This window comes from Pristiophorus japonicus, chromosome 6 (genome assembly GCF_044704955.1).
Source record: "Pristiophorus japonicus isolate sPriJap1 chromosome 6, sPriJap1.hap1, whole genome shotgun sequence".
NCBI lineage: Eukaryota > Metazoa > Chordata > Chondrichthyes > Pristiophoridae > Pristiophorus > Pristiophorus japonicus.
This window is the reverse complement of record NC_091982.1, coordinates 225,095,819-225,110,940: the sequence shown is the minus strand read 5'-3', so window position 1 is coordinate 225,110,940 and position 15,122 is coordinate 225,095,819. Positions and strand designations below refer to the sequence as shown.

The 15,122-nt window shown below is 40.2% G+C and overlaps 1 protein-coding gene across 5 annotated transcripts in view; it reads left to right on the top strand.

The window, feature by feature from the left end:
- xrn1 (5'-3' exoribonuclease 1) overlaps positions 1-10,171 on the top strand; it is a 130,481-nt gene extending 120,310 nt beyond the window's left edge. For 4 of the 5 annotated variants that reach the window (XM_070883655.1, XM_070883649.1, XM_070883648.1 and 1 more), the window contains 5 exons: positions 1,251-1,364; positions 1,490-1,601; positions 2,980-3,137; positions 7,256-7,572; positions 10,082-10,171. In XM_070883655.1, the coding sequence (XP_070739756.1) occupies positions 1,251-1,364; positions 1,490-1,601; positions 2,980-3,137; positions 7,256-7,567 (696 nt within the window). In that variant the 3' untranslated portion in view covers positions 7,568-7,572; positions 10,082-10,171. The remainder of the gene's footprint in view (positions 1-1,250; positions 1,365-1,489; positions 1,602-2,979; positions 3,138-7,255; positions 7,573-10,081) is intronic. The other variant, XM_070883654.1, reaches the window with a different exon arrangement.
- Positions 10,172-15,122: the final 4,951 nt, after the last annotated feature.

Sequence of the window (15,122 nt, the reverse complement as noted above, 5' to 3'; positions counted from 1 at the left end):
ATCTGAATGGCAGCAGATTAGGAAAAGGGGAGGTGCAACGAGACCTGGGTGTCATGGTCCATCAGTCATTGAAAGTTGGCATTCAGGTACAGCAGGCGGTGAAGAAGGTAAATGGTATGTTGGCCTTCATAGCTAGGGGATTTGAGTATAGGAGCAGGGAGGTCTTACTGCAGTTGTACAGGGCCTTGGTGAGGCCTCACCTGGAATATTGTGTTCAGTTTTGGTTTCCTAATCTGAGGAAGGTCGTTCTTGCTTTTGAGGGAGTGCAGCGGTGGTTCACCAGACTGATTCCCGGGATGGCAGGACTGACATATGAGGAGAGACTGGATCGACTGGGCCTGTATTCACTGGAGTTTAGAAGAATGAGAGGGGATCTCATAGAAACATATAAAATTCTGACGGGACTGGACAGGTTAGATGCAGGAAGAATGTTGCCAATGTTGGGGAAGTCCAGAACCAGGGGACATAGTCTAAGGATAAGGGGTAAGCCATTTAGGACTGAGATGAGGAGAAACTTCTTCACTCAGAGTTGTTAACCTGTGGAATTCCCTACCGCAGAGAGTTGTTGATGCCAGTTCATTGGATATATTCAAGAGGGAGTTAGATACGGCCCTTACGGCTAAGGGGATCAAGGGGTATGGAGAGAAAGCAGGAAAGGGGTACTGAGGGAATGATCAGCCATGATCTTATTGAATGGTGGTGCAGGCTCGAAGGGCCGAATGGCCTACTCCTGCACCTATTTTCTATGTTTCTATGCTACATAATACAAATAGTTTTAGCAGCTAAGTGCCAACGTACTTGCTAGTGTTGCTACTGATCAGGGGAGAAAGTGCCCTTCAAATGTTGTGGGAGGTAAGAATCCCTTCTCTGGAGCATTTGGTTTACTGTGATGCAAAGTAAGTTTACAAAGTAGTCATAAATCGTGAATTGGAAGAGAAAATTAGTGCCTTTTATTAAAAAAAAGATTTAACTGCTTCACAAATACTAAAGGCGTGTACAGTTTATTCTCCCATTGAGGGAATGCTGGTATTGAAATGCTTTTAGTTCGTGGGGAAACTCTGTTGAGAGGGTGCATTGGTTCCCAACAATGTAGTAATTTATAATGTGCTTTTTCTATATCTGGTTAAGCATTTTCTTTGTTTTATATTTACTGAGTAACATAATGTCTCTTTTTAAATGGTACCCTGTGTCCATTCTATATGTAATTCAACCATTGGTTATTAATAATGAAATGTTCTTATTTTCCCTAGAGCCTGACAGTTTGCCAAGTGAAGTTAGCTAATGGTTTACTAGTGCATGGACCTCAGTGCCAGACAGACAGTGAAGCCCAGGAAAAAGCTGCAGCGTTTGCATTACAGCGACTGGTACAAAAACATCCTTTGCGAAGAATCCAACTTATTTAAATCTAACCTTTTAGAAAGCAACATACCTTTTGCTGTCTAATTTTAGATGAGATATTTACTTGCTATTTTAATTTTTGTTCACTCAGAATGCCACAGGACAAAATATTCCCCTCCCTCCAAATGTGTTTTCCAGTTATCAACCAGTTACAGGAACTGTACCAACCCGAGCTATTCCACCATCCTTTGGCCAGCCCTCTGGTAAGAAATGCTTGAATTTATACTAATTCAAAATCTTAGTGTTCACTGATTTGTTGTAGTTATTCCGTTTTAGTTTTGAGTAACCCATAGTACAGAAATGCTGACTGCATCAATGTCTAGTTTAAAAAAATGTAATGTGGGCCATGAGAATTTATAAAATGCTGCAAAAAATCTAGAACAGTTTACCTTCCTCTAATGTTAATTGTTTTATTCTCCATGGGCTTGTCGAAGATACCAATTCGAGGTAAGACTCTTAACACAAGCAGGCCGTCAGATTGTTAGTTTATTTTTACTTGTATCCAAGGGGAGAGACAAAGGCTAGGGTACCAACGCCGGTAATACACAGAAATTGTAACATTTATACACCCAAGTAAACAACTCCTATCATATGTGATGGTTCCTCTTTTTTTTGTAATAGTGCAGAGTCTAGCAATTAATTTAATTACTTCATCAATGGATACTTGTCGTAGCTATCCTTTCCTTATCTTGGGCTAACCTCTCCTTGCCCCCTGTGTACACTGTCTGGTTTTTGGTTATCACATCCTCATTGTGATTATAGTTAAACAGAAAAGACATGACCTCAGCTGCTGTAAGGTATTGCAACCCGTGGTTTCAACTGCTGACAGCTTGTTTGGTATAGTTGCTGAAGTAAGCTCTAATTCTTAGGTTGACCGAATATAATGTCCCAGCAAGCCTTGCAATCTATGGTTGCTCCTTTTTCTATCTTTCCGCAGGTTCCTCAGCACCACTATTTTCTGTGATTTTTGGAATGTTTTTGCACATGCAGAATTATTCAACTCCTGTTACTCCTCTACGTTCTGCCTTGTCTGTTGCATCGAAGCTGGCTTTAACAGATCATTAAACATAAAAATGTGTTTGTTTTTTTTAAATTATGCATTACATTTTATGATTGGCTTGTTCCAAGAAAAGCTGTTTTTCAAGAGAGAGTTTACGGGATCATCTAATGGCACAGTGGGACATATAGGAATGCACTACATGGCGACTAGGTGCAGACTGGTCCTTTCTCCCATCTAACTTTCCCTAAGTCATGCATTTGTCCAGGGAAAATGTTGCAATAGATTTTTTTTCAATGGAGGGAAGGGGTAGAATCATCAAACTTTAATGCAGCAGAGCAAACACAGATAGGAGAGGAAATAAGAGTGACTTGGCTATGCTTTGCTGAGCATATCAGCACTTTGAGTGGGAAATGGCATGAAATCAAACAAAGAACTGTTGAAAACATGAAATGGAAATCAGAACTGTTGGAAATTAAAATAGGAATTAATGTTGGAGGAAGGGAACAGTCCAAGATAATTGTCTTTAAATGTTTCCAAATATTAAACAATCTTACAATATTTGAACGTATTTCAAATCTCAGGTGGTATGATGCCTGCAGCTCCTCATGGTTATGGCCCTGTGCCTTGGACAACTTTGATTCCTCCCCAGCTATACAATAACTTCCAGATCCCATATTCAGGGAACATCTGTCCTGGAGGAGTACTTATTGGCACTCACAATCAATTTGTACCTTTGCAGGTAAGTTGTCTTCATGCTTAAAAAATTGCAGTCTTTGGAGTAGGGAAGAGCTGAAGGAAGAAATATTTTTAAACTTGGGAGAAACATAGGGGTCAAGTTTCGGCCTGAGTTGCTCCTTTTTTTTGGAGCAACTAGTTTAGAATGGAGTATCTTAGAAATGACAATTCTCGGCATTTAGTTTGCTCCAGTTCTAGTCAGTTAGAACAGTTTCATTTTAGAACAGTTTTTATTTTCAAAAGGGGGCGTGTCCGGCCACTTACACCTGCTTTGCAAGTTTAGGCAGCGAAAACTTACACCAAACTAACTTAGAATGGAGTAAGTCTAGATGTTTGTACGCTCAGAAAAACCTTGCCTACATTTATAAATCAGGCGTGGGGAACGAGAGATGCGGGGGGGTGGGGGTGGAGGGAGGGAAGTTTACAAACATGAAACACATCACTTTTACAAATAAAGAGCCATCATCAATAATAAATGATAAATAAATCAACCAATAAATCAATCAAAAAAAATTTAAAAATCAATAAATAAATTAAGTTTCTACTCACCGACTGCAGCACCGGGAGCCCTCCAACAGCATGCTGGGGCGCCCGCCCCCCCCCACCCCCCCACCTCCAGTCTCTCTCTCTCTCTCTCTCTCTCTCTCTCTCTCTCTCTCTCTCTCTCTCTCTCTCTCTCTCTCTCTCTCTCTCTCTCTCTCTCTGTTGGTGTCTCTCTCTCTCTCTCTGTTGGTGTCTCTCTCTCTCTCTCTCTCTCTCTGTCTCTCTCTCTCTCTCTCTCTCTGTCTCTCTCTCTGTCTCTCTCTCTCTCTTTCTATGTCAGTGTCTCTGACAGCGAGGGGTGGGGGAAAAGAGGGGAGAGGCGGGGTGGGAGGAGGAGGAGGGGGAGGGAAGAGGAGGAGGGGGAGGCAGCGGACCTGAACGTGGAGGGGGCGGGGTGGGGAGAGAGAGCAGGAGCTGAAGAGGAGGGAGGCCCGATCCGATCTTCGGCACCCCAGTGAGCCCATTCGGACAGGGCAAGGTGCAGCAATTATTCAGAACCCTCCCACAAAGCCTCGGCAGCCTGGAGCTACTGCACATGCGTGCACGTGCAGCGGTCCCGGCACTGTTTTCTGCACCGGGACCTGACTCCGCCTCCCACAGCTTGTGCAGAGCTGCGGCAAGGGCATGGAACGTTCCAGCAGAGGGGAGGTAAGTTTTAGGCGCGGTTTTAAGCGCAGAATTCAGGCGTGACTCGCGGGGCTGCGCCGTTCTAGGCACGGCCCGAAACTTGACGCCATAGTAACATAGAAAATAGGTGCAGGAGTAGGCCATTCGGCCTGCACCACCATTCAATAAGATCATGGCTGGTCATTCACCTCATTACCCCTTTTCTGTTTTCCCTCCATACCCCTTGATCCCTTTAGCCATAAGGGCCATATCTAACTCCCTCTTGAATATATCCAATGAACTGGCATCAACAACACACTGCGGCAGGGAATTCCACAGGTTAACAGCTCTTTGAGTGAAGAAGTATCACCTCATCTCAGTCCTAAATGGCTTACCCCTTATCCTTAGACTGTGTCCCCTGGTTCTGGATTTCCCCAACATCGGGAACATTGTTCCTGCATCTGACTTGTCCAGTCCCGTCAGAATTTTATGTTTCTATGAGATCCCCTCTCATCCTTCTAAACTCCAGTGAATACAGGCCCAGTCGATCCAGTCCCTCCTCATATGTCAGTCCTGCCATTCCGGGAATCAGTCTGGTGAGCCTTCACTGCACTCTCTCAATAGCAAGAACGTCCTTCCTCAGATTAGGAGACCATTACTGAACACAGTATTCCAGGTGAGGCCTCACCAAGGCCCTGTACAACTGCAGTAAGGCCTCCCTGCTCCTATACTTAAATCCCCTAGCTATGAAGGCCAACCTTCACCGCCTGCTGTATGCCAACTTTCAATGACTGATGTTCCATGACACCCAGGTCTTGTTGCACCTCCCCTTTTCCTAATCTGCCGCCATTCAGATAATCTGCCTTCGTGTTTTTGCCACCAAAGTGGATAACCTCACATTTATCCACATTATACTGCATCTGCCATTCATTTGTCCACTCACCAACCTGTCCAAGTCACCCTGCAGCCTCTTAGCGTCCTCCTCACAACTCACACCGCCACCCAGCTTAGTGTCATCTGCAAACTTGGTGATATTACATTCAATTCCTTCATCTAAATCGTTAATGTATATTGTATATTGTAAATTGAGATCACAGATGAAAAGACTAAGCATAGTAATATTCTCCTTTTTCTACTTGATATCCCAACAGCTGAATTTGAAAAACCATCTTGTTTAATTCATGTAATCATATACCTGACGCAATAGGATGCCAGGCACATCATCCACACCAAAGTGCCGGTGTTAAAATCCCCATGGAGTGGGAACGGAGCGGGTAATTGATCTGCTCCATTTTAACTGCTCCCCACCCAGTTTCTGTTGGGTGGGGGTGTGAGTTAAAATTCCCCTCTAAGTATCAGATTTCATTTTAGTGATGCTTCAGTTCTTTTTTAACCTTATCACATCTCTCGAGACATCCTGAAACACTTTAACTTGCAACAAATTACATTTTGTAATGGTGCTGCCATGTAGGTGAACAACAGCGAGGTCAATAATTCGGTTTTTTTTTGGCGGTGTTTGAAGGAAGTATATTGGCCAGGATATTGGAACAACTCCCTTCTTGAAATAGTGCCATGGGATTTTTAACGTTTGCCTCAACAGAAAGACAGGGCCTCGCTTTAGCATTTCATCCAAAGACAGCACCTCTGTTGAGACCTCGCTCTCTCAGTACTACATTGAATTGTCAGCCTAGATTATGTGTTTAAGGCCTAGAGTGGGACTTAGGGCCATAATCATCACAACATGGAATTAAGAATATTACCAACTGACCCTGTGTTCCAGAAAGAGTGGTGTAAGAATTGTGGACTATTTTTATAAAAAATATATTATAAACACTCTTTAGTTATTCTAATTTAAAAGGAAAAGTCTAATTGTCAGCTATTTTATGATTTCAAATCAGTACAGGTAGTCCTAAAGTGCAAAATTGGAGGCAGGGGTGAGAGTCTGTCCAATAATATTTGGTAATCTTTTGTAAATTTCTGCTTAGAGCTCCAAGAGTATATGCAAAATGGGGTGTAAACTACTCAAGTGTGAACTATAAAATCCATTTGATTGTGTCAGTGGTTATATCCTGGGCCAATTTCAAAGGTTTTTAACTGGCAGTATAGTAATGAACTTCATCTAACATCTTTCTGAAGATTGTATTGAGCATTATTGTAGTTTGTCGAACTGTGGATTGTGCTGACGTTTTCCGAATCTTTATCCTTTGAATGTAATTTCCAATATACACCTTTCCAGCCAAGATCCATCTATTCCCTTTTGGAAAGTTGGCGTGTGGTGATCACTATACATGCAACTGGTATAAGTAAATACTTTCCTTATTTCTCTTGGGGTATGGAATCAAGGAGTATGTGGTTAGCTTGGCTCAGTAATTCCACAAATTTGTGGGTTTGAGCTCCACTCCACCTTCACACCATCTAGCTGACACTTCAGTACTGAGGAAATGCTGCATTGTCATAGATGCCATCTTTTAGATTAGGTGTTAGATTGGGGACCCATCTACCTATGGTTGTAAAAGACTCGTGGCGAAAAAGAGCAGGATAGTTCTTCCAGTGTCTTGGCTAACAACCATCCCTCAATTAACACCACCAAAACAGGTCCATTTGTCACATGTCTGATTTGCATTTTGTGGGACTGCGCTGTGCAAATTGGAAGCCACACTTGATGATAAAAAAAAGTGAGTACACGTTAAAAGTAGTCTCCTAACGATATGAAAGGAGTTAAATAAATACCTTGCTCTTTCTCGCACACCCAAAATATGAAAGGGGAAGTCACCTGTGTTTTGCTGCAGTTCTTATATCAAACACCTTTAATGGCATTATCTTGTATGATTCTCCCAATTGGTAATCTGGGTTTGATTTGTGGAGTATTGCTTCCATGAGCAGAGTAAAGACCCTACAAGATAAGTAATTGTATTTATTTGTCACTGAACATTTTGTTGTATAGTATTAGCAAGCATTTTTCTTATTTAAAAGGTCACTAAGAGGAGGACAACCTTCAATAAGACTTATAATGACAAGGAATTCAATAATTCTATTCCACAAAAGCTGAATCAACCAGTAACTGCAATGGAGTTTTCTAACGCAACATCACCTGGGTATCCTGCTGCTGGCACCTCAAGAAACTGTTTTCAGTCTGGTCGAACACCTCTTGAACCCCAGGATAAAACAATTGTACAGAGCCCCATTCAACCCCATGGACAGCAACAGCAAACGACAGGTTCTTCTGGTAAACGCAAGCAGAGGAAACTAGCTGTCAATTTTGGAGCATCTCGACTGCCCCAGTAGTTAAGGTGAATCAAATTATGCCGTTTTTGAAGTTGAATTTCATACGGCAGTTTTTTTCTGAATAGTCTTGACATTCAATGTTGCATTTTTCTTGTATTCATTCAGTGACATGCTTTACTAAATTTTCAAATTATGATCATTAATATTGTCTGTAGGCTAAAACTCCACTGAAAGCCGATGGGCTCATAGATTCTTTTGTCATAAAAGAGACGGTGCTCTTTATCCCACGCATTTAAACTGAATGTGTTTTTTGGGATCTTCCCATCCATCACTCTTAATTTAAATCAGGTCAATGAAAGATGAGTGCTGCAAAGTTCCTTTTCCATGCTTAAATCCGCCAATTGTGACTAGCTTCTGGTAAAGGCCATAAAACACTGCTGTTTTTATTGATCTGAATTACATTTGTTTTCTATTTGCAATAACAGCTCAAGTATCTTACTCTGTCTTCCGAGGTCCGCAGTTTGGTTGAAATATAGAAGTAATGTACCTGATTTTTTTTAAATCATCGACTGTTTCCGTACTTCAGCACAACTTCCAATAAACACTTGACTAGACCGTATAAGGTTTATACAAAAGATTTCATCGTACCAGTGACCATCTATTATTTGAATTATTCAGTCACTCAGTATTTTGAGTTCTATTTTGGGAGACTCATTAGAACCGTAATACTTCACGGTCCATACGATCAAGAAGACCTGGTGTTTTCACACTTAGAGGACAAATTGTAGGACTAGCCATCATCCATGCTACTCTTGTGGCCCTCCTGCTACCTGTCTCAAGTGTGATCTGGCCAAGAAGGCAGATAGATAACATACTGCCTGGTCTGCAAGAGCGATCAACATTAAAATCCAATAAAATTGGATTAAAAGAGAGCATAATAAAAAGTTAAAACTATGTAATTTTTTTTTTAAAAGTACAGACTATATTAATTGTGCACAACACTTGATTCTTGATAATTGTCTGGAACTGGATATCTCATTTTCAGGTATAAATTATGTATTCTACGCCAAAATATTTACTGTTGCCTACCTGCTAGGTTTGGAACGAGCATTGTGGAAATAAAACTTCCACAATTGCAAATGCACTGACATCACTTGGCTTATCGCCATTTTAACAGCCACAAACAATCTTACAAATCAATGTGAAATTTGCAACGCTCATCTCATAAATGATTCACCCAGAGCTTCCTGCGATAGGACTATCATTCCCACTTGTGAGGCTGATCATAACTTACTTGTACTATTGATGGTGAATAATATGGAAGCCTTATTTGTGGCAAGAGTAGCCACATTTTATGATTTTTAATTAATGTTTTTGTTATGTGAGTTACAAAAATTGTAATAGTTTTTCTTTATAATAAATTGGTTTTGGATTTGGCTTGAGGCGGAACCTTGAGTTTTTTCTTCCCTTTCATTGTCAATAGCCAGAAACCCTAGCCCTACGTTTAATTGCTTCCATTTTGTAGTCTACCTTGATGCAAAAAGTTATGAGTTTCTTTTGAATTCTTTTATTTTTGGGCGGGGTGTTATGGATGAAACTGTGGAATATAAGTTTATGTGCAGTATTCTGAAACTTGCTAAAAATCCACTTTTAAAGATAGGGCATATGTAACTCTCGTTTTCCTTGGCAAATTGTTCTTCGTTTTACATCGAAAACACTCTGCAATCCTGAACAAATTTCTTCAGGCGTCATCTGGATAAAATGATTTATTTAGCTTAATTAAGCCAGTTATTTGAAAGTGGCCCACAATCTGTAAACAGCAGTTCCAAGTAACTAGTGTTAGTGTGGATGGGCTCCTTGGGGCTCCTTGGGGCTCCCAATGGATTATGTCACTGTTAGCTTATTTTTCTTAACAAAATGCGTCAAAATAATTGTTTAGAAATATAAATTGAGGCAATATTACTAGTAATGGGTAATTGCTTCTGTAGATAGATTCTTCAAGCTGACCATCTCTTATGACAACACTGTACTCATGCCATAAAAGGGTTTTTTCTTTTAGGTTCCTTCTTGTGTAACTAAACCAATAAAAGAATAGGACCATGTCCAGACCTTGTGTTGTACTAAAAAGTATTGCGCTGTGCATTAATATTGTACTGTTTCTTAACTTTGCTTCTTTCCTAGTCTTTGCTTTGTTTCTTTTCTGTCTATCTCTCGTATATGAGTGGCATTGCTTAATTTTGAAATAAGCTGGACAGTAGTTGTTGAGTCCAGTTATCTTGTACTTCATGTCGGATATTGGTGGAATTTAATCTTTACGATCCAAAAATTTAGATACTTCATTCACCTAAATGGTCTGGAGTTTGATGCAACTGAAGTTTTATTTTAATACCCATTTTATCAAAACAGCAAATGTCGCTTGTATTTTGGGGGTTTACATTGCTAAAACATAGTACCTGTGCTTTGACATGTTGAAATATTTTCAAGAAATATCCTTTCTAGCTGTACTGAAATAGGTTTAATACTGTAATTGAAAGTGTGTTAACTGAATTTTAATTGTGATTCATTTTTTAAAAGGTATTCCAGGTCAGTTTTTAATGTCATCTGATGCCCTATATTTGTCCACATCTGCCGATACCTTGTGAATTGCCATCAGTCGTGCAGGGAACATCTGTCTCCCCTAAATGCAATATCCCATCAACATGTGTGACCATGCTTGTTTTTATAAATTTCATGTAAATTAAAATTTTTATTCAATACACTTAATTATGTTCATTGCACAGTTAAAATACCAAAAGCTTGATGTGTACATGTAAAGCAACGTATTTTATACGACTAAAGAAAAATTCAACTGCTGGTGTAGATGTTGTAGAAAGTGCTTTAAGATTGTTTTTTTTAGAAACCGGAGAATTTCAAAAATGATTTACTGCCTGATTTGTAGGTTCTATGCATTTACTTGTAATTTTTTTGTTTTAGAATACTTCAAGTATTTTATCTACTTGTGACACAAAAACCTTTTAATGTTTATCAATGTTAAAATTGTATTGCTTTTATGAGTGCTCTTAATGTTGTATTAAAGCCTTTCCCTATGGATCACACTGCTTTAAAAATGTACAGTGAAAGGAAGGTGATGGCACATTAATCATATTTATTGACAAATGTGGACTTTTTACATTTTATGTATTAAACAATGGAGAATTTACTGACTAATAACAAAACAGTACAATTCAATGTTGCACTTTCTGCTGACGTGTATAGACAAGCTCAATATTACAAATAAAGCATTTTGTTACAAGTGTTCAATATGTGATGTTGACTTTGTTCTATCGTTTCATAATTTGTAACAACGTGGAGAAAAGGAGGATTAAGATCAAGGTTTCCGAGTATTTACTATGTTCCTCAATTTCATGTTCAATGGCTCAGTGCATTGAAATTTTATCTGGACCCTTATACTTGTGCATTTACTTATTGTGCAGTGTGTAATTTAACCCCAGGAAACTAATACATGTGTAGTGCCCTGTCAGGGAGTTGGGTACAAATTCTGTGTAACTATTTTACTAAATGATTTTATAATTTTTACAACTTGTTTGGTCCTCTACTCTCACTCTCACTCTCACTCGCTCTCTCTCTTGCTCACTTTCTCGCTCGCTCTCTTTCCTCCCCCCACCTCGCCCTCACATTAGTAATTTCCAATCTTTAGCAGTTGAAAAAGTGGAAAATACATGGTTATTTTGGCACTGTGCAAACAATGACTTCAGAATATATTGTCTACCCTCTAGGTTGTGGAAAGGAACAATGGACCTAAGGGGGTGAAGGAAAATTAACTTGCCAGTTGAAATGGGATCATTTTTCCCTCTTCAAACAACTTATGGGCTAAACTATTATGCTATTTCTACAGCTTAAAAAGTTCTAAATTCCATTTGTGAATTGCTGCACAATCCTGGATTGTGCATGTCTTGTTTCCCCCCCAACCCCCAATTGAAGGGGCCATAACCAATGTTTCCCCCTCTTTTTTTTTTTTGCCCATTCACAGTTTCGCGCATGTGTGAAATTTAACATTGGAACAGCCGTTCCGGGCTGTGCGGGACCGACAGAGCACTGCACGACTGTGCAGCTTAGAGGGAAAGTTGGCCATAACCTTAAAATCAGAGTTGACCAGTCAAGGATGATGTCAGAAAGCACTCCTTCACACAAAGGGTCGTAGAAATCTGGAACTCTATTTTCCCCCAAAAAACTAGAGGCTAGGTCAATTTAAAAGTTCAAAACTGAGATTGATAGATTTTTGTTAGGCAAAGGTACTAAAGGAGATGGAATCAAGGTGGGTAGATGGAATTAAGATACAGATCAGCCGTGGTCTAATTGTTGGAAGAGGCTCGAGGGGCTGAAGGGCCTACTCCTATTCCTATGTTTCATTAAACAGCTGACAATATAATTTAAAACACAATTCTCTTGTCAACAGGATTTAAGAGACTGAGTAATTTTAGTGACAATGGACAGTCATTTTACATTGCAGCCAAGCTATAAGGTCAAGGCAGTCTATGGGATTTTTCTACATCTGAATTTCATGTCGAATGATCATCTTTTCTAGATTTAACCTGCATCTAATGACTAGGGTGGGTGATTAACAGTGCTGAGAAACTCCCAAATTATATTTTCAATATCTCCCAAGATTATTGTGCAAAATTGTGGTTCAAGGACAGTAAATCACACTTATTTTAGATTTTTACCCAACATAAGATAATGGAACTAAAGGCAGATAAATCCCCTGGATCTGATGGCTTGCATCCTAGGGTCTTAGTAGTGGCAGGGACTGGATGCATTGGTTGTAATTTACCAAAATTCCCTGGATTCTGGGGAGGTCCCAGCAGATTTGAAAACTGCAAATGTAACGACTATTTTTTTAAAAAAAAGGATGCAGACAAAAAGCAGGAAACTATAGACCGTTAGCCTAACATCTGGTTGGCAAAATGTTGGAGTCCATTATTAAAGAAGCAGTAGCAGGACATTTGGAAAAGCAAAATTTGGTCAGGCAGAGTCAGCATGGATTTATGTCGGGGAAGTCATGTTTGACAAATTTGCTGGAATTCCTTGAGGATGTAACGAACAGGGTGGATAAAGGGGAACCAGTGGATGTGGTGTATTTGGACTTCCAGAAGGCATTTGACAAGGTGCCACATAAAAGGTTACTGCACAAGATAAAAGTTCATGGAGTTGGGGGTAATATATTAGCCTGGATAGAGGATTGGCTAACTAACAGAAAACAAAGAGTCGGGTTAAATGGTTCATTCTCTGGTTGGCAATCAGTAACTAGTGGGGTGCCGCAGGCATCAGTGCTGGGACCCCAACTATTTACAATCTATATTAACGACTTAGAAGAAGGGACTGAGTGTAACATAGCCAAGTTTGCTGACGATACAAAGATGGGAGGAAAAGCATTGTGTGAGGACACAAAAAAATCTGCAAAAGGACATAGGCTAAGTGAGTGGGCAAAAATTTGGCAGCTGGAGTATAATGTTGGAAAGTATGAGGTCATGCATTTTGGCAGAAAAAAAATCCAAGAGCAAGTTATTATTTAAATGGAGAAAGATTGCAAAGTGCTGCAGTACAGCAGCACCTGGGGGTACTTGTGCATGAAACACAAAAGGATAGTATGCAGGTACAAGTAATCAGGAAGGCCAATGGAATATTGGCCTTTATTGCAAAGGGGATGGAGTATAAAAGCAGGGAAGTCTTGCTACAGCTATACAGGGTATTGGTGAGGCCACACCTGGAATACTGCATGCAGTTTGGTTTCTATATTTACGAAAGGATATACTCGCTTTGGAGGCAGTTCAGAGAAAGTTCACTCGGTTGATTCCGGAGATGAAGGTGTTGACTTATGAGGAAAGGTTGAGTAGGCCTCTACTCATTGGAATTCAGAAGAATGAGAGGTGATCTTATCGAAATGTATAAGATTATGAGAGGGCTTGACAAGGATGCAGAGAGGATGTTTCCACTGATGGGGGAGACTAGAACTAGAGGGCATGATCTTAGAATAAGGAGCCGCCCATTTAAAACTGAAATTAGGAGAAATTTCTTCTCTCGGTTGTAAATCTGTGGAATTTTCTGCCTCGGAGAGCTGTGGAAACTGGGACATTGAATAAATTTAAGACAGAAATAGACAGTTTCTTAAACGTGTAAGGGGTGGTGTGTGGGGTCAGGTTCAACTCTGACCCACTCCCTGGGTTCTCGACTCTGGATTTATTTGGGGGATGTGATGAAGTGCAAGAGACAACTGGTTTGGTGCAAAAGAACGTTGATTTTATTAAAGACAAGAAAATATAATGTCAAACTTACAATTACTCTAATAAAGAACAGTACATCACACATTCAAAGGGGTTACAGTGAATAATACACCTCCCAATACCTAACACTGACTAGATTAGACTCCAGGGCAGGCAGGGACTATGCTTACCAATCCTTTATGGTCAGTCAGTGGTAGTTCACGATTTCGGGGTTTGCTGGATTCTATAGGTTCTGCTTGCCGTACTCCGAATGTTGGAGAAGACTTCTTACTTCACTCAATCTTCAGTTGGGTGGTGTCTGCTGATGCTGTAGAGCGTGTTTTGGACTTACGGGGTCAGTACCCGTTTTCTTTCGTTAGAAATAGGTTTACAGTTTCTTTAGGTAATGTTTTCACCTGTTGGTAGTCAGGCCGAGGTTGTAGAGTGGTCCCCCAGATTGGGGGGCACTTGAACTAATGTTTATTTTGTGTCCTCAAAAAGAGTTGTAGAGTGGAAACTTTCGATTCTTCGGTTTCTTCCTTGTGGAATTTTGTTTCGAATTTGGTCAATCGCGGTGCTTTTGGTGGTACCATGTTGGCTGTGGTCGGTTGCTGCCGCGATGGTGATGTTCTTCCTTTTCCGATTTCAGGACGTCGAGGCTGGAGAAGTTAGTTACAACTGTGGCGGTGGTCTCTCTCCCTTCTTGATGCTAAGCGTCCCTTGCAGTGTCTTCTGAGGCAGTAGTAACTGCATAGCATACCCTTTGTTAAAGCAGGGCCCAGTTATACTGTTGGAGCTGTTCTATTCTTCGCGCCAAATCAGCCCGGATTCTTTGTTTAATTTTTGGGCAGCTTGGTATTTCTTTGTCATATTTTGGCGGGCTCATTAAAATGTTAACTTGTCTCGGGTGTGTCGATCTTCTAAATCTGTTTCTTGATGGAAATATTAGCTTGGTATTTGCAATGTCTGTTTGTGCTTGGATTTTTTTCATGTGGGCTGGATGGGCCTTTGTTTGTTATGCATATGCTGAAATGGCTTTCCAGATTCAGGCTGATGGTTAGCTATCTCTGGGTTAATTGTTGCTATGTTAATGTCTCCTGTGGAGAAGGATTTTCGAGTATCCATAATTCTACAGATAATTTACTTTAGTTTCAATACCCCAGACAGCTTCAATACTCAAACTGGTTTCTTTGTAGGATAGTCATCCTTCAGTTCTCGAGCTCTGCCCACACAGACTAAATTTATCTCGTAAAATCCCAAATTCAATTAAATAAAATCCCAAATTCGATTAAAGTTCGTAGTTTCTTCCATGTGTACTTTAGGATTTCAAACATTCTGGTAGATAGTTCCAAATT